This window comes from Daucus carota, chromosome 7 (assembly GCF_001625215.2).
Source record: "Daucus carota subsp. sativus chromosome 7, DH1 v3.0, whole genome shotgun sequence".
In the NCBI taxonomy this organism is placed as follows: domain Eukaryota; kingdom Viridiplantae; phylum Streptophyta; class Magnoliopsida; order Apiales; family Apiaceae; genus Daucus; species Daucus carota.
This window is the reverse complement of record NC_030387.2, coordinates 2,934,864-2,960,938: the sequence shown is the minus strand read 5'-3', so window position 1 is coordinate 2,960,938 and position 26,075 is coordinate 2,934,864. Positions and strand designations below refer to the sequence as shown.

At 32.7% G+C, this 26,075-nt stretch overlaps 3 protein-coding genes across 5 annotated transcripts; 1 reads left to right on the top strand and 2 right to left on the bottom strand.

The window, feature by feature from the left end:
- Positions 1-8,499: 8,499 nt before the first annotated feature.
- LOC108194109 (uncharacterized) lies at positions 8,500-11,234 on the top strand. The gene is made up of 5 exons (XM_017361008.2): positions 8,500-8,638; positions 8,776-8,920; positions 9,002-9,083; positions 9,164-9,280; positions 10,976-11,234. The coding sequence occupies exons 2-5, from the start codon at positions 8,802-8,804 to the stop codon at positions 11,024-11,026; spliced, it is 369 nt and encodes a 122-aa protein (XP_017216497.1). The 5' UTR covers positions 8,500-8,638; positions 8,776-8,801; the 3' UTR covers positions 11,027-11,234.
- Positions 11,235-12,131: 897 nt separating this feature from the next.
- LOC108196347 (mitogen-activated protein kinase 9) lies at positions 12,132-18,670 on the bottom strand. Of its 3 annotated transcripts, none has more exons than XM_017363596.2 (11): positions 18,391-18,668; positions 16,125-16,533; positions 15,911-16,038; positions 15,712-15,771; positions 15,355-15,504; positions 14,968-15,123; positions 14,704-14,841; positions 14,515-14,588; positions 13,103-13,204; positions 12,756-13,014; positions 12,132-12,511 (listed from the first exon to the last, which is right to left on the bottom strand). In XM_017363596.2, exons 1-11 carry the CDS (start codon positions 18,568-18,570, stop codon positions 12,449-12,451), a joined length of 1,719 nt encoding a protein of 572 aa, XP_017219085.1. In that variant the 5' UTR covers positions 18,571-18,668; the 3' UTR covers positions 12,132-12,448. The 3 variants fall into 3 exon arrangements, with proteins under 3 accessions (XP_017219085.1, XP_017219087.1, XP_017219086.1); XM_017363598.2 differs by lacking the exon at positions 18,391-18,668 and adding an exon at positions 17,743-18,022; XM_017363597.2 differs by having other exon boundaries at positions 12,215-12,505; positions 18,391-18,670.
- Positions 18,671-20,587: 1,917 nt separating this feature from the next.
- Positions 20,588-25,758, bottom strand: LOC108193187 (probable sulfate transporter 3.3). Its single transcript, XM_017359737.2, has 13 exons — positions 25,356-25,758; positions 25,223-25,271; positions 24,918-25,125; positions 24,648-24,819; positions 24,092-24,157; positions 22,794-22,907; positions 22,594-22,710; positions 22,145-22,271; positions 21,747-22,033; positions 21,444-21,634; positions 21,241-21,326; positions 21,017-21,093; positions 20,588-20,898 (listed from the first exon to the last, which is right to left on the bottom strand). The coding sequence occupies exons 1-13, from the start codon at positions 25,653-25,655 to the stop codon at positions 20,752-20,754; spliced, it is 1,941 nt and encodes a 646-aa protein (XP_017215226.1). The 5' UTR covers positions 25,656-25,758; the 3' UTR covers positions 20,588-20,751.
- Positions 25,759-26,075: the final 317 nt, after the last annotated feature.

Genomic DNA, 26,075 nt, shown 5'->3' with positions numbered 1-26,075 from the left:
CAAAATGAAGAACCTAAACTATCAAACTTTAGCTTTTACTTTAAATTTAAACTAGCATAAAAACCCGTGCGAGGCACGGGACTCTAGATTTTGTTGTATTTTAAATAATATTCGTGTGTCATCATATTATTTCGAGCATAACTATTACGTCCTATTTTTTAACAGAATATGTAAATATGAAATGTAACATTTGCAATCTAATAACAGTGATAGTAAAAAATTATGGATCTAAAACAACATTTTAACTGATGTTTCTATATTCAAATTTGTTAGAATATAGAGGTCACTACCATATTATCTACATGTTCAAAATTATACTCGAAACTAATACTGAAACTTTTAGAATTTAAATATATTATACCTCATTAAAAAGATCTGTAATTTATTGTTGAAAATTATTAAATTATTTCATCCAATATGAAAACTTGTTCTTTATATGGGAATTACGATATCCCAAATCATGATTAGATGAAGATGTGTGGTCCGCGTTGTTTTATATTTATTTCTCTTTTTTTGAGCGTACGTTTGTGTAATAATAGTTAAGTGATATATGATGGACATACCATCAACACATTCTTTTTTATCATATGTTGCACACACCTTGTATAAATAATAATTGAAACATATATTGTATGTAAAAGACCCTACCTTACTTTATTATAAAAGCATCCATTGAACTACTAACCTTATAATTGTACCCGAAAAATTTCGACACGTTTGATTTGGCTTACCCTTTTAATTTTCATATCAATTATATAGTATTTTAATGTCTTATATTTTTTTGTTAATTTAAAATATTAGATGATTATTACTTTAATACCGCGTGTTATAATATTATCTTGCTATAAAATATTATTTTTTATCATCAGTTTTCTGAGCTTGTTGATTTAGGCTTTTAATGATTTTTCATGTAATTGTTATAAACCAGATCTCAAATAGCAAAAATAGAGTAGATGTCAGTTAGGCACCATGAAGTTCATAAAAATAAGAAATATTTAGTTTAATTAGCCGTATAGTTACTTTTTTAGTTTTGTGCAAACTCACATTTTTAAATATTTTGATACTCTTATTTCTTAGGGGTGAGCAATGTAGCATATCATGTTCAATTGTTCGATATTCTGGCTTATGAAAAACTATTCTTGTTCTATTCCCGTTTAATCAGACATTAGTTTTCACCTTATCGCGTCGGATTATCCATTTCAGAATTAATTATATTTTATTAGTTTAATTTGTGATTGATTAATTAATTTAATTATACTTCGAATCATTTTATTTAACTCGTATGTTATACATTGATGGATGGCATATTAAAATTATAGTTTTAAGACTTTAATATATATATATATATATATATATATATATATAACTTATTTCTCTGTGTTATTTTATTTTAAGCAAGTAAAATTTATAACTCAACTCTTTTTAGTAGGTCTCGTAAACGCGTTTTATTATTATTTGGTTGACTTTTGATTAACAATATAGAAATTCCCTATATTCACCTTTGTATCACAAGTTATAATATTTCAAATTCATATATCACCAAAATCACATCATTTAGACATATTTTCTAACACCAAATTTGATGTATTTGTCACTATTCTTATATCTATAATTTTTTTTTGAAAAGATTCGGTTACACGTCGAATTCTGAATTCACCATAAGTTTAAAATAAAAATATTCTTTCAATTATCTTAATTTATGTTCTTCAAAATATTGTAATCTTTTTATAAGTCACTTTTTATAATTAAAAGAAAAATATTACATAGTCCATGTTGAAAGTCCATCAATTTTTCCTTTCAAAGATGCTCACCGAAATCAATTATCTTATTTTATGTTCTTCAAAATATTGTAATCTTTTTATAAGTCACTTTTTATAATTAAAATAAAAATATGACATAGTCCATGTTGAAAGTCCATCAATTTTTTCTTTCAAAGATGCTCACCGAAATCTTAGTTTTTGTGCTTATTTCTCACATTCATGGCTTAAAATTTTCCAATATTGTATCAGTACTCGTTTAAAGTATTAAGTTAGATTTGAATTCGTCCAATTTTATTCAAATATGAATTATATCCATTTTTTGAAGTCTGAAACATGGCTCGAGCCCAATTGTTCAAAAAAATTTTCAAATTTAAATTCATTACGTAAGTAATTAATTTATGGATATTAATCTATCATGTAAAAAACATATGAGACTTACCTGAAATAATAACTTATCTCAAATAAATTTAATATTGAAAAAAATATAAATACAACAGTTTTAATGTTTGAGTTTAATGCTTTTGAACAAAAAAATTAATTGTCTGTGTAGCTCAAGTGGTTTGAGAGGTGTACTTATAATGAAGAGAGCTTGGGTTCGAGTCTCATTAATAACATTTTTTTATATGTATGAGGAAGAGTTAGGTTCGGAGTTAGGCTCGGGTTCAGAGTTAGGTAATTTATTTGTTCAGGAGGGAGGCTTGACACGGACGTGTTGGGCTATTATATATATAAGTAGATAAGTAGAAGTGAATGTATGAATAAACTATGTCACGGCTTCTTTACTTTATTTAACTTTGAGTAAAGACAAAGTTATACCACAAACCAACACAGAATATACGACATGCAGCATCCTCTGGCCAGAAATAACAGCCTCTTTTAAAATTGATGGGTGTTAATGTAAATAAACTGATACGGGTAATTCATAAGAGCAGCAAGTCCAAGATATTTCTTATAACATGTCCTAAATCATAATTCTAAAGTATTTGATGAAAAATATTGATCCAACAATGTCCTAGTTAATAGGGCACATCTCCTTACCCTATCTTATATCTTAATATAAAATATTATACTCACCCTCTCTCTTTATTTTATATTGTGCTTTAATGAACATATATTAAAAATAATATATTAAATATATATGAAAAATAAGACACATTGTTGGAGTTGAACTTAGATAAACATATCATAAATCATTAGGACATCATATTTTATATTATATTTGAAATTTCAACTATAACACTGTTGGACTTGCTCCAAGTAATTCTTAACAAGCCTCGTTTGAATATCAATATCTCTAGCACACATACATGCAAAAGAGCCTGTAACTGTCTTTAAAAATCATATCCTGATATATACATATACACTTTCAATGTGCCGAAAACATTATTTATATTATAACTCAAAATATGCAAATATCTAAAAATTACCAAAAAGTTATCTCATTTCTATAATAACACTTTTTTTACCAACACTTTTTATAATAGCAGAACAGTTTTAGTAACACTTTCAAATAGACTCTTATTTTGTTTGCTCAGCTTTGTCTCCTAATATGTTGGCTTGAGTTGGTGTAGAATCCTTTATATCCGAAACAACAATCTTACAGATAAAATAATTATCTGGTTTTGAACATACAGTAGAAACTCTTTAAATTAATACTCGGTAAATTAATAAACTCTCTAAAATAATAAATTTGTCCGGTTCCGACTTGGCCTAATGTAAAAAATTGAAAAACTTGATAAAATAATAAGATAATATTTTTTTGGGAAATCTCTTTATAATTTTCGATCCCAAGAAAATCATAAATTAATAATTCATGGAAACTAAAAAAAAAAATATTAGACCTTATTGAAATATGATTCAATAGTTATCTATTTTTTTTAATTTCGCAATACCTTTTGGATGAGAAACCATCCTGTGAGATATGGTTTGAATACTCTAACATATTCATGTAATTTATATATGTCAAACCTTTTTAAGAATACATTGAACACATCCACTTGTTTACATTTATTGAACAATGCTTCAAAAGTCAATAATGATTTCCAATACATATTAACACAGTAGTTACTAATTTATGTTGAGTCTCAAAGTTCGCTTTAATGTAATTTTAAGAGGTATAGACTAATTTGCTTTTTTGGTTGGTATATTAATGCATATTCGGTATGTCTTTTTGTTTGGTATGTACAGTATAATCAGTTAAAAACTCTTTAAATTAATAATTATTAATTTATTGATAAATTAATAACAATCTAAATTAATAAATTTCTCTGGTCCCGACATTATTAATTTATAGAGTTTTTACTGTACTTCAAAGGCGAGCACAAGTCATATTTACACCAAAATAAAGTACTAGCAAAGTACTTTATCTTTTACTTTATATTTAGAAGTGAATTAGAATTTAACTTCATTTTGAATAGCTCTCTGTCACACCGCATTGCAGCACTAACCATTCACATGTTATTCACATTCTGCATTGTTAAACTTCGCTCCACCTTGTCCAGAAGCGCCATTCAGCTGTTATACCCATTCTCAAGTGCACTGCATTGTGAAACTTCATTCCTCCTTGTCCTTCTCATCCTGATCAAGTTTAAATTTCCTGATCCTAAAAACGAGTTCGGTTATTAGGGGAGCGTAGATAAATTCTGTTCGGATTTGTGATAAAATTGGAATCAGAATATTTGGTTTAAAATTTATAATTGAAATTCACAATCACAAATGAACCAGTTCGGTTTGTGTTATAGAATTGTCAATCCGAAATGGTTCAATTTCATAACATAAAAAATTATTTTATATCAAATACAAATATTGTAGTCCCTCCATTGTAAAATAATAGTCGTTTTGATTTTTTACATGTAATTTGAGCTAGAAAAAAAAACATATTTCTACATATAATTTTTTATATAATCTTTTTCTGAATAAAAAATATAGACTATAAACTTCTATTTAGAATTTATTTTTATGAAATATGTTTCTTTTACATTTCAAAATATTGTGAAAAAATTCAAAGTGATTGTTATTTTGGAATGAGAGTAGTCCTTAAACAATACTATCTCGATTCTGAATTACATTTCTCTTTTAGTTTTCTACAAGTCAAATTGGCCGATCTTTTATTTGATATTGAAAAATATTTATTTATTATTTTAAAAAATAAAAAGTTATATTTTTAAATGAATTACTCCCTCCATCCCATTCAATTTTATACAATCTTTTTGTGACTAGCGCATACATTGCATTTAAAGTGAATATTAAATCTATTTACATAATTTATTTTTAACGTTTTTTGTAATAAAGTGTAAGCATTGAATTTTAAATTACAATAAAAAATTAAATTGATTACGGAACTATAGTGTAAAGCAGCGTTAAAATGAGTGTCGAGTCCTTGTACCCAGTATATACATGTTGGGGACAGAGAGAGTAGATATACTTTCCAATAATAAAATTTGTTTTTCCAATTATATAACTTATAAAATTTTCTGTCAAGACATTCAATTTGACTAGCCAAAAGTCAGGAGAATTTGTGATTATGCCTTCTGCACCAGAGCCTGTCGCTTAAGTGTGGTTTACCTTGGTTCACGTGCTTTGCGGGCTATTGCGTGAGTTCGTAGGTTTATCCAGTGCGCACCTGAAGGGTAGCTGTTGCGGGTTCCTACATCCAAAAAAATATTTAAAAGGAACTTTTATAAAAATCATAAAGCTTATTTATGTTGTTCTTCATTTTCACAAATTTTTAGCCCATGAGATCAAACCAACAAAACATAATTTATAAACCAGAAATCAAAAACTTTAAATAAACTATACCAGGAGCTCTGAAAACAACAACCTTACTAACATACAGCCTAGGGTGTAATTGAGCCGAGTCGAGTCGAACAGTGTCAGGCTCAGCTCGAGCTTGATTCAAAAGTTCGGGATTCGAATTCGAGTTCCACCAAGCCTTTAATTTTAAACTCGAAGCTCGGCTCGTGAAAATTCGATATGCTCGAGTTTGGCTCGAAAACTCAAATGATTTCACCAAATATTAACAAAAACTCGAAACATGATCGGTTCGGCTTGACTTGGATTCGATTAAATTTACAAAAATATATAAAATTAAATATTTATTAAATATATTATAAAAAAATTGACTAAAAATATCAAGTAGACCATAATACATGGATTTTATCATTAAAAGTACTAAATTGAAAAACAACATATCTCAAAAGTATAAATGTACATCTTTGAATAATAATATATTTATTTTTACATTATGTTATATAGGTATTTATTTAGTTATTAATAAAATATGAAAAATTATATTCACGACTACATAATAATATCAATTTTAATAGTTAACAAAAAATCCAAATGATGTATGTGACACAGATTTCTCTCGTAAATAAATTGATAAATTTATTTAATATAAACATATCAAGCACTATATTTGTGAAGCACTTTGTAAAGGTTAACATCCATGCCTCTACAATCAACGAAGCTCTGCAAAATGGCAATACAAATGCGGTGGGTATCCTAGCTAGAGATCACATGGCAAAATATTTGTGGGGAATCATGGGGCCGATGAAGGACATTGGCTTCCTGGAGCTCCAGTTATGGGCTATTCACAAGGCCATGGTCACTGCATACAGGAAGAAAATTCCGAGGGTGATCTTGGAGACTGACAATGTGCACGCCTATGAGATTCTTTTGGACCAGGATGGTGATTTTTTAGAGGAAGAAGGGCCGGAGGAGGTGGTGAGGCAGATCAACAACATGAGCCGGACCTATAACGGGATGAAGCAGGCTGATGGTACTAAGTGGGATTGTGAACTGAAATCAGTTAATGCATCTAGAAATCGAGCGGCTCTATGTATGGCTCAGCACGGCATGTCGAACTACTCTGCTTTAGTAGAAGTGCCGGTTCCTTTTGAGGAGTTGCAGGAGCAACTTGACGTGGATATGGGATTTGGTCCCCATGCAGACTTCCTGGAAGTTCAAGAAAACTTTGGAGAGGGAGAGACTTTGAATAACAATGGTAAGGCGGATATGATTGACTTAACAGAGGATGATGGTGGTGTGTTTAGGGCTGCAGGAATCAAAAGGGAAGGTGATGGCAGTGGGAGCTCAGCAAGGCCTATGGGCATATACTAATGCAAGTTTATTTCAGTTATGGTTCTAGGTCGGTCATTGCAGTTCTTGGCCCCTTTGTGGGTTTTAGTTTTTAGTTTCAGTTTGTTCTAGTCTATTTACTGGATGGTTGGTTCCTTTTGAGCTGTGCTATTTTTCCCTGTAAAGCCAGCTCTTCTCGTTTCTTTTTAATTTATTGGCTTATCAAAAAAAAATAAAATATCAAGCACTATATTAATTTATTTAAATCTATGTTCACTTTTTTTTTTTTTTTTTTGAAAGATAAATCTATGTTCACTTAATTAAAATGATTTAATGTGAGAAGTTATTGTTTATGTTAAATTAGAGATGGATTTATATGTATTAATTAAATTGATATTCATAAATATGGAATATGCCTGACATGTCAATATTTTAAATATATGGCATTGACGTGGAGTTTATTTGAATTAGGTGGATTGATGAGTTGGTTCATGAATTATAATATAAATAGATACATAGATATTTATTGTTTTATTGATGATTATAGTTGGAGGATGTTTAATATTCATCCTTTCAATATTGATAAATATTTTGAATAATAAATGAAAATAACTTTTTTCAACTAGAAATGCATTCACATATTCGAATTATATTTAACAAGATTTCAGGTTTTTTTAAACAAAGAGAACAAAGAACAATATAATTCGGGTCAAAAGTTCGTGGATAATTTTAATGGTTTGGATTAATGAAAATTTAAGGATAATGCATCATATTTCTAATTCCAATAAAATGATAGATGTTTTAGCTCTCTTCTATTAGTCCGTATTATGCCTGTCAATGGACCGGAGCTCCGACCTGAACCGATCCGATCCGATCTGGAGCCTTTTTAGAGGATATGGATTCGTAGAAAAAAAATCTGATCGAAAATTTAATCCGATAAGAAAAATCCGATAATAAATAAAAGCAGATATGAATTTAAGGTGATCCGATCCGTTAATGACCCGATCCGATAGAAATATATATACATATATATATATATATTATAATTTTTTTTTAATTATAGTAGTTATACTTTAGACTTTCAAGTTGGTACCTCGAGAAATTATACCATTTTGTGTATTTTCCTTACGAATTTAATTGGTGATTTTTTTTACCAAATGAAAATGTATCAAGCTACTTGCATCATGATGTCTTATTTAATCTTGTACTTCCCAAATTCGAAGAATTATCGTCATGATATTTTATCCTTCTAAAATGACTCTAATTTGTATTTGTGTTTAGATTTTTAATATTACGTTGAAGTTTGTATTCTAAATTTTGAATATTAAATTCAGTTACTTTGTTTTTAATTTCAAGACATCTTATAATTATTCAATTTTTAAGACTTTCAAATCTAAATATAAAAAATCAGAGAAAGTTAAATGGATCTGGATTTTCGATCCATTATCCGTGATCCTAAGTTCCTAACGCATCCAGATATGGATCGGCCTATAAAAAATCCAGTCACTATCCGATAAAATAAATGGATATAGATATGGGTCTTCCGATCTGAACCCGATCCATTGACAGGTCTGTCCGTATTATTTATTTTTATAATTGAATAAAATATTTTAATTTATCTGATCTAAATCGTATAGTAATGTTTTTTTTTTTTGTCAATGTTAGGTTTGGTTAAACAAATACAGTAATATACAAAGCAGATCAATAAAGAGCGAAGCTTGCCGCCAATACTGTCTCCTCTTTTCCAGTTCAAGTCTTCAACGCCGCAGCTTCAGACACGACATTTTCGGTCTCTCTCCGTATGTATCCGTCTATACATATCTACCTATTACTCTTTTATGACGTTACTGTGTTTTAATAGTTGTTAAATTTAATGCACACAACATGTTTGATTAAACGTGTGAAAGAAATTGCTTGCTTGCTACTGGGGTTTCAGGTATATATTGGTACGCCGATCGAACGATGAGGGTTATTGATGGGTTTAGGGACATTTTGAAGGTGCAGAGATTTCGGAGAATCGTGTCGTATACCGGGTTTTATTGCTTCACAGCAGTTGTTACCTATGCCTACACTAATAACACGTAAGTTTGATCCTAACGCTAATTTGAAATGTAAATTGAATTTGGGGGGTTTTTATTGGTTTGTTGATTTGGGTTTTACAGGACTCGAGCTGGGTACTCTCGAGCTGATCAGTACTACGCTTCATATCCAGCTGGAACGGAGCTTTTGACTGATGCTGCCAAGGTGTGTTCGATTCTTGATTATTTGGTGGTAATTGGACTATGTGTTCATTATGTAGATGCTTATCTTTATTGTTGTTGTAGTTATATAAAGCTGCTCTTGGCAATTGCTTTGAAATCGAAGAGTGGGGACCAATTGAGTGGTGCGTAATGGCTGATCATTTCGCCCGTCAAGGGAAATCCCCGTTTGAATATCACGCTGTAAGTCTTTCGTTGTTCCATAATCCTCCTCCTTTATTATTGGCATGCTGTATTAGAACCAGAATGGACAATATATTCTATTAAGCTATTAGTTGCTATTGCGCAACAAAGTGTGTGGCGTAACTCAGAATGCCTTCCTTAGCTCATCTTTTGTGAAAGTGTGGAGTTAGGTCGTGCAATGTGCACAGGAGAAACACCCTTATACTAGTAAACAATGTTTAAGCTGTTGGAGGGTGCTAGTTAGAATGCTGCTTCTAGAATTGCACTATACAGGAGCACAAGGACAGACATTAAACTTACAAGGTATGAGACCTCAAACAAGTCAGTCTGTCATCCAAATAAAACATGCAGGGTTAATTTGTTATATAATAAAATGATCACTTGAAGACCAAATTAACTGTTCTACATGCTTAACATATTAAATTATCGCTGAACTAGCAAATTTGTTAAGTTTTTATCACACAAAGTCATCTATAGGGTTGAAGTAATTTAAAATTTTTGTATTGCTTCCATTGTAGTTGTATATAAAAAAACTTCAGCAAAGCCAGTATATACTCTTCTTCTTTTTATTTTTTTTGGTTTAAAGGAGTATGATTTAGCCACTGATATTATCTAACTAACCATAGTTCTATTTTGCCGACTAGCGATGGTAGTATACATAAATCTGCTAAAAACTGACCGCTAAAAAAATAGCCAAGAGAACTTCAATTAGTAATATCGAACTGATCACAAGACGGAATGCTAGTGACAATAGACAAAGAACACTGAAATGACGCCTCACGCTTCGAGAGGTGAGAGTCTCCCTTGAACAACTCTTACACAATCCTTTTTTATAAGAAACCCTATTCCCCCAAAAGCCCCCTTTTTGATAAGTATTCCATCTCTATTTCACCGGTTTGTGGTATAATATAGATTGCTAGGAACGGAAGGTAGTTGGGCATTACAAATATAAACATTTACCCATAAAAAAATACAAATTATATTCCATTTATCCCAACTAAACACAAGTAGTTATTTTGTTTCTATTGTAATTTATAAAATAAAGGGCCGTACTATATCCATTAGTGTGTCTCCTTTTCTCTCTCAGCTCAGTTAAATTAGCAAAAGTATGCAGTAAGCTATGCTTTTGTAGAACTTGGATTTGTAAAAACAGTGTCCTCGTAAAGATAACCAAGTTGCAAGGATCATTTAAACAAACATATCCAAATGGCCTCAAGCTTGCTTCCCACTTGATGGTGCTTGATTGAAAATGGCAGGTTCGTTGACATTTGCGAAGACTAATCCCTTTTTTTCTAATTTGCATATCTACTATTTTTCGACAATCTTCTTAGTGAATTATGCTCTCTAGAGTGGGCTTCATAGGGGGATCTTTCTGTAGCTCTTGCAGTCAGGGTCCCCTAGTGGACAGCAACCTTGTTAAGTTTTGTAATTATTTTTCTATTGTACTTTCTAAAGAAGAAATCTCATTAATGAAGTTGCCAACGAATATTTTTTGCTGACTTCAAAACATTTCTACCTTTAATACCAAAGAAGATAGTGTTTACTGTTGTTTTTTTTTTGACACAAAGATAGTGTTTACTGTTTATTACCATATTAGCTTGCTGAGTAAATATATACTAAAACTTTGCTATAATTTTGCGTACAACGAATCAGTACTGCCCTTGATGTTTTGCTTCCGTTGTCTCAATTCTGCAGAAATACATGGCACACCTTGTTTCCCATGGACAACTTGAGGATAGTGGCTAAAGGTTCATGTAGACCATCTGATGGAGCAGTTAGTAGAAAATACTTTTGTATAATCGTTATAGCAATGTTGGACATCATATGAAGTCGTAATGCTTTTTGTACAACAATCGATAAAGTCGACTTTGTATTCAATAAGTCAATAATTTCTTGTAATTACATCTGAAAAACATGTAAACTGCAATTTATTTTAACTCCTAGTTTAACTTCAGTGGCCTTTCTGCTAATTTACTTTAACTTTCCGAGCAAAATAGCTTGTGTGGGATTTCTATTTGTTCAGTTAACCTGTCATATCAGTGAGTTTAATGTTTTTGGCCAGCTCTAGATAGTGACTAGGTGCTTGAAATTTCTTTCAAGATGCTTGTTGTAAATTAAGACATGGGCACTGGTGGTAGGCTGGTAGCTAGTGCCTAGTGGGCGATTTTGAGCCATGAAGAGAATTCACTGATCACTGGCGCCTTTTGAACGATACAGAACTTATTATATTCCAAGGAGATTTTTACAGCCCGTCATCAGGAATTGTCCTGGATTGCATTAAATGATCATAATATGTGAAATGAGGTTGATGTAGGAAATATACATAAAAGATGTGTGAAGTAAAATTGACTGTGGAAATATGATTTTACATTGAAAGTCGAAGTGGATAACTAATTTGAAACAATTTTTTTTCTCTTAAAAGTGGATATGTAAATTGAAACAGAGGATGCATATCATATTAATATAATAAATTATACGTAAAAAGAAATTATAATCGTTAAACTTGTAGAGTGCTCCAGCTAGATAAAATATTTATATCAAATAATATACACCATATATAATAATTAATAAATCAAATTTATCTAGCAAAAAAATATCAAATTCAAGAATTTTGTCATTCAAATAAAATAGATTATTATCCGTTCATTCATATGTCAAATGATCCATATTTAACAAATGACCCCTAAAGATTTTTTTAAGGATTTTGAAGAGAATACAATATTATATTATATTTAATTTTGTAAAAATTATATGTTAGTAAATGAATTTTAGTATTTTGATATTCACAAAAAGGTTTTGCTTATTAATAACTATATAGATTTCCAACAAAAGTGTGCTTTTACGGACCAAATTATGCGACATGTAAAGTTCCTGTCAATATTAGCTGACTACAAGTTCTACATACAGTTTGAGAAGTTCATGGGAAACGAAGGATGAAACACTGAACAAATCCATTAGATTAAAAAGCTAAAGCACACCAGCTCAAGAACTATACGCTCATGAAGCTCTAATATCTATGCTCCATGTAAAGTCAAGTAACTGAGACCAATCTTGCTTCCTACGCCACTTAGGACTCCACATTATAATTACCATTCACAAATACAGCCACTGATAAGCCAAGTGAAGCACGCGATAGCCTTCGAGTCCAAGATTTATAAGTGAAGGCAATCAAGCATAGAATGTGGCGAGTTTCTGCGACAACCCATTAATCTGATCTTCGTTTTGCTGATCCTGGCCAAGAAAATACATATAAGATAACAGGCTCATATCCAACTTCGGGAGGGAAAAGTTAATTATTAGCCGAGCTTGGGTTAGTTTTGCCTAAACTATATCCCTGCAATCTCCATCCCTATCACATAGCATGCAAAACCATATAAATAATATTGGATAAAAGTTATAGTGAGAGGCAAGTCTCGTTTTGTTGCAGCTACGCAAACACTAATTCTTCTACTATACAATTAGTAAGACAGCATACCTTGCAGCCTTTCTCAGCTACTTCTATACACTTGGAAGCACTAATGCTAGAACTTCTCAACAAGCCATGTCTTTTACAGTGTGGTTGACAGACACCATTCTGCATCTCTGTAGCCTCCAAGTTAGTCGTTTCTGAATCCATAATTCTCTGTGACCTTGGCGGGCTAAGGAGTGTTGTGCGTGCAACAGCTGCTGTAGTCCGCATTTCTGTGTCATTGTTATGGTCAGTGTCTTCGTCTTTATGTGGACAAATCCGCTCTCTGCAGAGCAAGAAATATTCATGTTAGAACAACTTGATACCATTTTAACCACCACCACAAGGATATTTACGTCATAGGAAAAATGTACCTGGGCAAAGAGGCATATCGCCTTTGGACTGGAGTGGTTTTTTCCCCCTTAACGTGGGGCTCCTCAAGATGAGCAAATTGTTGCTTAAATCGATCAACTCCACTACAGTGAAAGGTAGTCATTGTTCCCACAAAATTTAGTCTTTAATTTTCAAGAAAAGATAGCATAAAAACAATAGACACTAGACAGACTAGGATAAATATTCCTTTAACGGAGATTATGTTGGCAGGGGAAGATTGGAAAGCTAGCAAACAACATACACTACTAAATAGCAAACTTACGGAAGTTCATACATACATGATACCAATGTCCGCTGAACAAAAATTGGTTAGTTTTTGAATTCCAATTTAAATTCTTGATGTCAATAGTTCAACACTCCGGTTTTAGTTCTTGACTTCTTAGGGGCCGTTTGGTTCGATCCAAGTAAACGGAATGGAATTCAGAAAGGGAAACGAAGAGAAAGGAATGGAATGATGCTGAATTGTATTACCTGTTTGGTTTTGATCCGGAAACGGAATGGAAAATTATATGATTTTCCCTAAATTTGATTTTTTTAATATTCAAAAAGGTCTCAAGAGTCAAATATATTTATGTTTATAATTTGATATATTTTATTGTTTAAAAATTTCATTAATTTTATAAATATCATTACTTATAAATTATATTAAAATAATTTTTAATATGTAAAAACTAAATTAAAATTTATTTTTTGATCTTCAAAAATATTTCACATATTACTTTTTAATATTAATGATTTCTAAAACAAATTATAAATGAAAATAAAAAAGATTCAGGAAAGGGAAAAGAAATACCTGATGGGGAGTGGGGAATGAACTATGAGGCATTTGGGGTAAACCTAAAACTAAAAGAAGGGAAAGAGAATGACAGATTTTATCAAACAAACAACAACAAAGAGAATGAAACTGGTTGTTTCCCTTTCCCTTTGTTAGTTACCCCTAACCAAACGGCCCCTTATTATAATAAAGTTTATTTTGAAGCAGACAAGAACTGAATGTTACTTCACAAAAAAAAAAAAAAAGAACGGTATGTTAGTCTGAAAGCCCTCAGTTTTACATTTTGGGTGCAGATGCAGGTGAAATGTATGGAACTCTATGGTTCACTCTCCATAAGCAGTGAAAGAATACCATGAAAACTAGAGGATATGCCGGAAAATCAGGTGCAAGGTGTTTTAGCCTTCATAATGTTGCCTTTCAACATTTTGTTTACAGCAAAACCAAAAGGCTGTCAAATTGGTAATTCACTGGGCTAAGACATTTTTTATTTTTTTTGGGTTGTCATTTAAGGAATACATGAAAGACATAAGTTAGAATTAGAAACCATATCTTAAGACCCCAAATAAAACCAAAATGCGATTTGAGATGAAGTATAACAGAGTATAACTGCCTCCTGACCTTGGATACATGAAGCTTGTCTGCTCTACACCATAAAGGTACTCCTGCAACATTTGTGGATGATACTCCAATATCTGCTTGCTTTGAAAAAAGATTAGAATTAAGCAATGCGTTGGCAACAACAAACAAGAAAACAAAAAAGAAAAAGAAAGAAAGACACTTAATGGAAGTTACTAATTGTGATTATACCTCCCTGTAAATTAGCTCCCTGACATCATCTTTTATCAACTTCATTCTTTCAAACTCAAACTCTAGTTTAGAAATTGGCTGTCTAGATGGTTCATTGTCCAAGTTGGCCAAACCATGGAAGTATGGATCAGCCAGGGCCTGAAAAATCAAGAGAACCATCAGTTACAATTTGCAACATTTGGTCATATATAGGATTGAACTATTGAAGCTATATAACTGTCTGTATTCTGCTATATAAATATAAAATAAGCCTTGCTAATGCACCTCTTCAGCAGAAGGTCGATTTTGGTGATCGAATGCAAGCAAACGTTCCAGCAAACGAAGAGCCAGTGGATCAGCATTGGGGAATTTCTGCGAAAAAGGAATAGGTGCTTTCTTCCTCATGCTACTTAAATATCTTTTGGCCTTTTCATTCCGTATCTGTTGGTATCATGCAGCAACTGAGTTATTGGTATTTATATGTATATATATATATATATATATATATATATATATATATATATATATATGTACATCCATGCGCACGTTATCAAAAAGGTCATCCCATATTTGCAAGGATTTAGCATAAGTATCTAAATTCTTGTAATTGACCATAACCATTAAAAAGGGTCATTCTGTAGCTACACAATGTCCGAGAGAAAGAGTACAGACCCTTGCAATTGTTTCAGGGGGTGGGGTGCCAAGCAAATCAGTAACGAGATCCAACTGGTGCACCACATTCTTCCCAGGAAACAATGGTTTACCAGTAAGCATTTCAGCAAATATGCATCCTATGCTCCAGATATCAACAGCAGGTGTATACTGCAAATATTTGTATAAACATTTAAAACCTTCCACAAGATACAGCAAAATCTACTTTACATATACAGGACTGAAAAAAGGTAGCAAAAATGAGGGTAGAAGGACATAATTTGGGCAACTTTGAAAAATCACCAAAGATAGGAACCCAATTACAGGATCATTAGCTCCATAGCAATTGCATCTATGCTTATATAACATGTCACTTACTTTGGAGAAAAAAGAACCACAGAGTTCTGGAGCTCGATACCACCTTGTTGCTACATAGTCCTTCAAAATTTGATGACAGATATCAGTAATTTTAAGCGAAATTAATAATGCATTAATATTTTCATCAGACATTGCTAAAATCCAGTCTGCTAACATAAAAATGACTGGGTACCAATTAACTGAAATGAACAAAACATACAGTCCAAAAAATAGCTGATGGTGCATCATCAAATGATGCCCTAGCAAGCCCAAAATCACATATTTTCAGTTTGCAGTCTGCATTAGCAAGAATGTTTTTCGGCTTTAAATCTCGATGGAATACATGTCCTGTATGCATAAGGAGTTGTGTCACTAATAGGTAGAGTGCAAAAACCTAAAGAATACTTTACCAGATTAAAATGAAGATGCCAAACCTGTATGTATATACTTTAAAGCTCGAAGTAGCTGATACAAGAAAAACTGATGATGTCCAGGAGTGAGATTATCATTGGCCTTGATTACTTGGTGTAAGTCGGATTCCATCAGCTCAAAAACAACATATATGTCCTTAAATTCTCTTCGACAGGGAGGAAGCATTATGTGTTTTATTTCTACAACATCAGGGTGTTGAAGCAACCGAAGGAGTTTAATTTCTCTCAAAATGCGGGTGGCATCTGAAACATGCTCAAAAACATCATTAATCTTTTTGATTGCCACTTTTTCCCCGGTATGAGTATCAACTGCAGCAGCAACAACACCATAACTTCCCTTTCCAACAACCTCTTGAATTTCATAGAGACTTGCCTCACCATATTCAGTGAAAAATTCTTTGTCAAGCATGTTCTGAGTTGAAACAAATTTTTGTCAGTACTCCATTTGTAACAAAGAGTGAATAAACAAGGAAAAAATATTATGAAAAATAACAAGCAACACTATATTGAATGAGAAAGCAAAAACTTAAAACAATAAAGCTTATATGATAAAGGAAGTATGTAATCACCTTAGTTCTCAGAGAGCAAATAAGAAGGTCACACCAAGTGACTTATCAACAAAAAGGGAAATCAAATATATAAAGTAAATGCAGCTAGTAGTTCCTAAAGAACTAGAAGCGATACAGTAAAGATAGGTTTGACAGGCATAGATGCAATACACAGGTCATTCAAAGCACCATAATTTAAGCATACTCCAAGCCTCTGAGCTAGGTAACCTCTTTAGAAAACTGCATACTATATATATATTTCAATTTGAAGAACAAATTTGTTGAAGAAAAACTTTAATTTCATGGGGTTGTATTGGATTGGGATTTTAAAGGTTTTTTTCCATTCATGAAATCCGAGGATATTCAATTGGGATTGTTTAAAATCCATTAAAATCTTGAGATATTCGATTGAGATTTTAAATTATGCTACAAAATCTGATGGTATTCAATCAGGATTTAAAATTATGCTTAAAAATCCGATGATATTCAATTGGGATTGTTTAAAATCCATTAAAATCTGATGGTATTTAAATGCTGATGGATTTTTGTGGATTTCATAAAACGATGGATTTGGTGGGATTCCTCAGTGTATTTTAAGTTTTTTGAAATTCCACCAAAATCCCTGAGATTTTGAAGCATTGTGCTAAAATATACAAAAGGAAAGTCTATCAACACATAAACAAGGGCAAGAACAAAATATGAACAGCTTAGAAACTCAACAGACAAGATAAATGACAAAATCCCTTGCTAATAAGTTTATACCAAAAGATTATATACCAATAAGGGTCAACATAAGTTATCACCTTCTAATACCCTCAACAACACTCATCAAAGTCACTAACAAAAATCATAAGAGTCTCAATTATCTAACAAAAGAAGCTGTAGAAAGGGGAAAAAGGAGACTTTCTGCAAATTAGGCATGAAACCAGAAAAGGGGTCACCCAAAATCGAAAAATGCACTCTTAATGTTATCTGAAACATGAACTACTGGACTTATATCAATAACCACCAAAAAAATCTCTAAAAACAGTTGAAAAATCAAAAGGGTGGCTGCAGAATGACTTGAGATCTACCTTGTTGGTGCTGGAAAGGAGCTTGGTGCTGCGAAAACGAAACCGCCGGAGGCAAAATCCTCCCAAACGCTTTCAGGAATCAAAGCAACAACAACAACAACTAGCACCACCGAATCAAAGTCCAATTCTGGATACATATGCACCCAAATATATGTCTATTCTATATTCTCTAGTACTTGTTCCCCCTAATATATTCTATTATATATCTCTATCCAGACACACACGCTCTGTTAAATTAGTCAAAGTCATACGCGTTTTAGTAACACTTATTATGATGCTTAAAGATAATTTGACAAAATAACAGATTCGTTTAAATGATGAAACACATCCATATATTCACATCATCATATGTCATGTGTACTGGATATTGGAGTGATCGGTGAAAAAGACAAATCAAGTAGTAAAATAAAATGTTGACATCAAACTTCAAGTCGTATAGAAATGCGAGCCCGCCTTATCCTCTTATCTACTCCCGAACCGTTCAGTAACGGAATCAGTATTTCGAAATAGTCAATTCAAGAATGGAAATAAAAAATTTATTCATAAAATAAAATAAAGAATCAGAAATTCGACACAATCACGTATACAATTTTATCAAAAATTATCAGAAATTTTTGAAAATCAGCCGAGACCGAAAGCGCGACTTACCAATTTATGAGTGTCGGTAGACACAAGTCTGTAAAACGTGCGGTTAGGAACTTTGATCACTTTCAGTTCTTCAATATCTTCACTATTGACTTTTACGACGTCGTTTCGCTTATAGTGACTATTGGATGATCGGCAATGAAAGAATCGGCGAACGACTTCCGGCAACGTACCGGACCCCATTAATTCCCGGCGATCTTTTCCAGCATTGCCGCCGTTAGGTCTCTCGATGATGTATATATGTAATGTCGGTAGCTATCACTGTTCCATGGGCTTATTTTGTTAACAGATTTTAGATTATTGTTAGGAAAATTGATCGATATATACGAGTTTGGTATACATAGTAGACTAGCAGTACTTGTCCGATTTACAAGTTACGCCGCCAAAATATAAATTTAAATAAGTTATGTTTTCCGAAAAATTTTCTGGCAGTGTCACGTTATATTAGGAAATTAACAAGTGAAAGAATATAATTTGATTGTAAATCGTATTCAAAATTTGATTGTTTTGTTGTGTTTTCACATATTTTGATTGTGAATCGTATTGACGATTAGGGTGGTATGGACGGATTGATTTGTCCAAAAATATAAATATATTTGATTTACTTCTATATCAATCCAATTCCGGATTATCGAATTATCAAATATAACTGTGTAATACGTAAAATTTAACTCTCTATTTTTTCCGATTAAATTCCGACTTTTTTTTGGTAAAGCCAACGCTATCAGGTACAACACATTATTCAGCACAGTTGGTATGTTGTGGTCAGATGATGTTACATGACTTTGTAAAAATCATGTCAGGTTTCATTATAGAATTAGATAGACCATGACAGTTCTTTCAATTCAATTGCTTTGCCGACTGATTTTGTAGTCCATTCGCCTTTTATAAATCATGCAAAACTAATGTGTACAAAACTGTTGCTTGTGAATTCTATGGTGTTTTATTTTCCTTGTATTTGCTTAAGATTTTGCTTAGTACAGACCAGAGGCTGCAACAAGTAAACTGAACAGAATGCCCCAGTGATCTCCATCCTGCAATTTTTCGGAAACATGTTAGAATACTATATGATCCACATAAGCTCTTCTTATACTTCATTCACTTTGTCGTTAACTAAAATTATCTTTGCACTCAAATTTATAGTCCGGATGCATCGTATTCTAACAATAAAGGTCACTAAACAGATACTGATGAAATGCATACCTTGTGTTGAATATTTCAGCTGGTAATTGGCAGAGAAGCTATTGTGACATTATCTGATGCTCTCGGTCCCTGGATATTTCCTCTGATGCTCGCTAGTGCTAGTCTGCAGATCTTTATGCTCAAAACAACGACAATGATAAGGGTTTTTTGGTTTAGGGATTTCCTCTTCGTATGTCTTAATTGTCCCTTAACTTCCATGTGTGATGCAAATGGAACTTCACTCTTTGAATAATGCAGTACAAGATGTAGAAGAATTCACTCTTTCAATAATGCAAATGGACACTAGACTCGACCAACACTTATCGTACAAAACTGAATTGTTTAACTACTCGCTTAACAAGATATAAATTCCACGTATGACACAGCGAGAACATTTGATTTATTAACTTATCTCCAAAACCAAAAAGTCTACTATGTATCAGTTTTTTATCACACAGCACATTCAGAGCTCAGTCTATAGTTTCAAATGATTATAGAGTCAAACAATCAGGCCATGGAACAAATCTAAGAGGTATATATATATATATATATATATATATATATATATATATATATATAAGTTTCTATAATTTAACATTGTGATCTCACACAAGCAAGGCAGAATCTTGACAAATGCACACAAAAGCATCATTACTAGAACAAGCAATCTTGGTATCATTCATCATTTGTTTTCTTAGCAAATTTCTCCTTGCACTGCACCATTACACATATATATATAATAGAATGCAATTCTGAAGCTCAGGGTCTTTATGGAAGCAGTTTATTATTCTCTTGCGAATATTTTTGAACTCTTGCATTTTATATACTTCAGTACAGAATATTTATTTCCAGAAATGGTAATGGAATCTGCTCATCATTTTTATTAGTTTGATGGAGAAAACGGCTTCTAAAGAGGGTTCGCTTACTTTTTAAAAAAAAATCTGGAAAACTGGAACCATGGTCTTCTCGCCAGGTTATCCACAGTCCTCAGTTTCATAAATTGCAGTTGGACAAAATATATATTGAGGCTCCTTTCTTGCAAGGCAATCTAGTTCAGTACGTTAACGTAACACCACGAACTTAATGCTAATGAAATGCACATACAGAACTTGTATATCAGATCGCATTTCCATTAAATTACGCAGAAAAACAGATCGTATGACAGGTTCAAAAGCTAGTCTATTAGACATGATGTTTCATTGTGGACATAAGCATCGTCACTGCCTCACCCACAGTCAAGAATAGAGTATCTGGTCTCATTAGGTCATTGGCATCATCGGATCGCAGCAATTTCTCCATCACCTCGCCAATTGGATTCACTAACACAAGCTGTAGCAAGCAAAGGTTTAAAAGGAAAAGAAAATGCTTTAGTAATTAGTTGAAACAGAAAAATTTCCAAGAACAGAAAAAAATACTGACAATGTAGGGAAAAAAATTAATGACTTGCCTCGAGGCTTTTCTTGTCCAATACTCTCCTTATATCCTTGAAGAACGAGACTCCACTAGTATCAATGGCACTTACAGCTGAAAATTAACTTATCAGTACAATTCTTCTAATAGAAAATGAAACCATTTTTAAGATTCTGAATTGTAGACAAAATAAAATAGCAAACCATATCAGAAAATATTGAACTTATATTCAAGTTTAGCCAAATGGTAACTTCAATGTACCTGACAAATCTAGTATTACAAACTGCAGTGCACATTGTTTTTGAGTTTTATCCTCTGCTTCACAATCTTCAATCCACCGCGAGATCCTTTGATATAAGAAATTAATGTCAGTTTCAAAGTTGCATGATATTCAATCCTAATTAAAATAAAAAGAATTTTGAACATTAATAAATAGTAATGAGTCTTCTATGAATATTTCTAACCTATCATTTAGATAGGTGATGTTGGCAAAGTTAATCGGAGCTTCAATGCTCAAAATCAGGAATCCAGGGATTTTGGCTGCTTCTTTGTACTGGTGTATGTTGCGGAAAATATCTGAACCCGGAATGTTGCCTAGCATCACTATTTTAGGTCTTGTGATCTGCAAGAGCACCTTTAATACAGATATTCCTACCTGGTAACCATCAAGAGATTTCAGTACTATATCATATAAAGATCATCAACGATCTAATTCTCCTGAAATGGCAAAATTTTACTAGGTACAAATAAGTGGTAAAGGAACTTACAGCAATTGCTAATCCTTCTTGAACAGAGATAAGGATTACGCCTAAAAATGCACATAGCATCACGATAAAATCAAATTTATCAATCTTCCAAATTTGATATGCAGCTGGAAGATCAATAAGACCGATGACTGCAGTGACTATGATCGCCCCCAACACAACATTTGGTGTGTAGCGGAACAATGGCATCAAAAAGAGGAGCGTCACCATAACTGTAACTGACATAACTATGTTTGAGACTGCAGATTTCGCTCCAGCATTGTGATTAACTGCTGATCTAGAGAATGCCCCTGAGATATAATTTGAAGTCCTATTAGAATTCAGGACCCTCAGGCTAAGTTCATTTCTTTGCAACAATGATCATATTCAGATTGCCCTGCATGAAATAACTCTCAAGATACCTGTTGTAACATAGCACGAAGTAGTAGAGCCAACCACATTCATAAGGCCAATTGCAATCATCTCCTTGTTACCATCAACCTGATAGTTCTTTAGAGCTGCAAATGTTCTTCCAACCGCGATACCTTCCTGTATTACATAGTAGTTAATTGATTCAGAAACATTAAAAACATGTCTCATATAAACGGACACTTGTTTATTCTCTCTATTTTGAAATATAGGTCGTTTGACTTTTTGACACATATTTATAAGTCGTTTGACCACAATGTTAAAATCATTAACTTTAAAATAGAATGAATTAATACATATGATTAATATTGTAATTCAAAAGACTTAGAAATGTGTTCCAACAAGTCAAGCGACTTATATTTCAAAACGGAGGAAGTATCATTTATCAACAATAACAACGTGTGCAAACTGTGCATGGTGATTAACAGACGAAATAACTTACTGTAAGAGAAAGAATCCCAGTGATGAGACCAGTTTTTATCACCAAACCAAGGTGGCTTCCATGAAATTGCAGCATGTTCCACGAAAGCGGGTTTAATCCTTTTTCCAATTTTCCAATCTGAAAAAATAATCGTAAAATTTAACTTATCCAATTTTAGCGACGTGATAAAAGTGAAACAGTGGAAGGTCCCAGAAACTTACAACACTGACACCATGATCTTGAGCTTTGAAAGCAAAAACAAAGAGGGTGGAGAGGATAACTGATAAAAGAGGTGCTCCAGCAGAAATCCAAAATAATTTTGGCTTTTTTATACTCTGCATTCATCAAAATTAATCAAACATACCATCAGCTCCATTTTTCAATCTTAGAACCCAATACAAATGCCATTATCACCCAAGTGTTCAGCATATAAAAATTAATATATCACAAAATGAATATTTGGGTTTTAATTCGTAATATGAATCCGTTCTATAATTTAGAGGGAAATAAAAAATAGATTTATATGCAATTCGCAACCCTTTGTTTCAGATTAAATATATTTTACACTCAATATTTCCGTGACAAGCACTTTGCATCTCTTAACTATATAAAACGCTGCATTTTGAACCCTTCCCGTCATATTCGATATAATCCCGAACAGAATAATCATGAGAAGTTTTCTTTCACTTTCAGAAAATGAAATCAGGCGCACATAAACGTAATGAATGAATGAACTACACGATGAAGAATAATACGTGAACAAAGTTGACTATTCGGTGATGGTTTCACATGTGACTTTATGTATGAGAACAGGAGAGCTTGCAGATAGTATACGTATTTATTACTTGTGATGGTAAATCGGATCAATTATTCATCCTGTAAAATAAATTCTCCAGCTCATGCCTCCCTATATTTGCATACGGGACAAAATATGTGGAGCCCAGTTATGTAATAGCCAGATTTTGATATAATGTTTAATTATCTGTTCTATTTTGTAAAAGTATAGAAGACAGTATACAGGTGGTGTTTGTTTACAAGAAGCTGGAGCTGCTTCTAACTTCTGTTTTTCTTGACCCGTTTGTATAAAAAAGTATAAGTACTTTTAAAAAGCTCAGAATGTTAACTTTTTTCTCACAACTTCTGCTTCTTTTCTAAACACTTTATTAACTTATTTACTTCTCACTTCTGCTCTACTTTTTTACTATAAGCTTTTTTATTATAAGTAAGAAGTCACTTATTTTCCTGAGAAGTGATTGTTTTATCAACTTAACTTTTCGATCATGAAAAAGTTAATAACAATTATTTGTGAGGATCTTTGAATATATAAAAGATCGCTTATTATTTTATAATCATATATTTTCATGTACTTGCTTTTACATGATCCTCCATGTGTGTGAACTTTTGCAATAAGAAAAAGCAATAATAATAATAATAATGGAGAGTATGAGAATATTTAAAGATGAGAAAGATTACAAACAAAAGAAGAAAAAGAGTTGACGTGAGGGAAAGGATAACATACAATGTGTCTGGTTACTAGAAGGAACACCAAGAAACAAAAGCCCATCAGTATGGTTTGCCACGACCACTGCACACATTTCAATACAAAACACAGATTGATTAATTATAAAACACCAAATCGATTACTTTTATCATCCATTTACTAAAGTTTGTTTTAGTTGATTAGTGATTTGGGTCTATACGTTTTTTTTGGTATACTCCCTTCGTCCCGGCCAATAGTATCCATCAGAGGTTGGAAACGCGTCAGGAATTTTAATACTTCAACAAAATATATTTTTGTAATTTATTTTTAGAATTTTTGTTTTCAATATAAAAGATATAACATTTATATTTTTATATCAAAAACGAAAATTTTAAGAATAAGTAATAAAACTATACTTTGTGAGAACCTTAAAATACGTGACGAGCAGCGAAAAAAATGTATACAAATTGAATTGAATGGGACGGAAAGAGTAGTAAGTACAGGTCAAATTAGAGTGGAGGCAGAAAAACAACAGTCAACAAATGTAATCAAATGGTCCAAAACTGTCAAACAATGGATTAGTACTGATACTAACCTCGTTTGTTTCACGGAAAACAGAAGATATAACGGGAACCAAACCCATCTTTTTGGTAAAATGAGTGATCCCAAGAAGCCCTTTGAGCTGCTGGAGAGACACTATTATGGCAGCTCCGGCCATGAATCCGATAAGTGTGGCCTTTGAGAGAAAGTCTATTATAAATCCAAGCCTGCACCAAAATCGCATAAATTATTTCAGCTTACAAGTCTTGTGCACTGCTACGAGTCTACGACTTATATACATGTAGAGTGAAATGAATTTGTTAACCTTAAGAATCCCAAGGAAGCTTGGAAGAGACCAGCAAAGAAAGTTGATGTGAATGCTAACTGAAGAAACAGAACTTGCTCTGTGACAGGATTCACTTGTTGTCTAAGCATTGATCCCATGACAAGTGAAGCTATAGAAACTGGCCCTACTGCAAGATCTCTTGAGCTCCCCAGGACAGCATATATTAGTGGTGGCACAAAACTTGAATCTACAAAAATCATCAACAAGTAAATTAACTTTTTTTCCCATGAAAAAAACAGGACCATTTAATTTTTTCGAAATCGGATACTTGTCCAGCCACTTACATAGACCAACAATGGGAGGCAGATTAGCAAGCTTTGCATAACTTATTCCCTGAGTAGACGAAAAGAATCAGTAACAATCATAAAAGAAAAATAACAGAAAAATATATATATACATGATGTGTGTTTTAGGGACCTGAGGGATGGCTAAGCTAGCAATAGTGAGGCCAGCAACAATATCTGATTTGAAACTTTTGAGACTATACTCAGGTCCCCATTTGAGTATGGGCAAAGCATACTGAGCTCCAAGAATCCACTTCTTTTTCGCAGACTGGCCCTTAAATTGTCGAAGAGGGTCATCAGGAAAGAAGGTTTCTTTGAGCCTTGTCTTTAGCTTTTTCAAGCTACTTATATGAGGTGGTGCTTCCACTTTGTGCACCTCCATGCCTATCTCCACACTTATCATAGTCTTGTTTTTGCTATTTGGGACTTCCATTTTAGAAGCCAAGGGGGTTACTATTCGAGTGAACGTCTGTGATCACCGTTTATAAAGACGAAACGAAAGAAATGACCGTTTTTCTTGTAGTGTTTGTGGAATATGCATGTGTATAAATAGTGCGGGGGTTCTGGTAATCGTGAGAATCAGGGTCCTGTAGAGCCAACCCTACATCAATTAGTGAGTCACAAAGGGCGCTACTAAACAAACTAGTACTTGCCACATTGGTGGTGTTTGAAATTTAGAGGTTTGGGGTAAAATTAGAGGTTTGGAGTGTTTTAGAGGTTTCATCATTTCAATCCGCTAATGTTAGTGTTTGGTAGTTAGCGGATTGAAATAGAGGTTTGATCTCAAAAAGCTAATTTTCAAAAAGCTAGTTTGAGGAGGTTTTTGGGTTAGCGGTTTGGGCATGTGTCACAA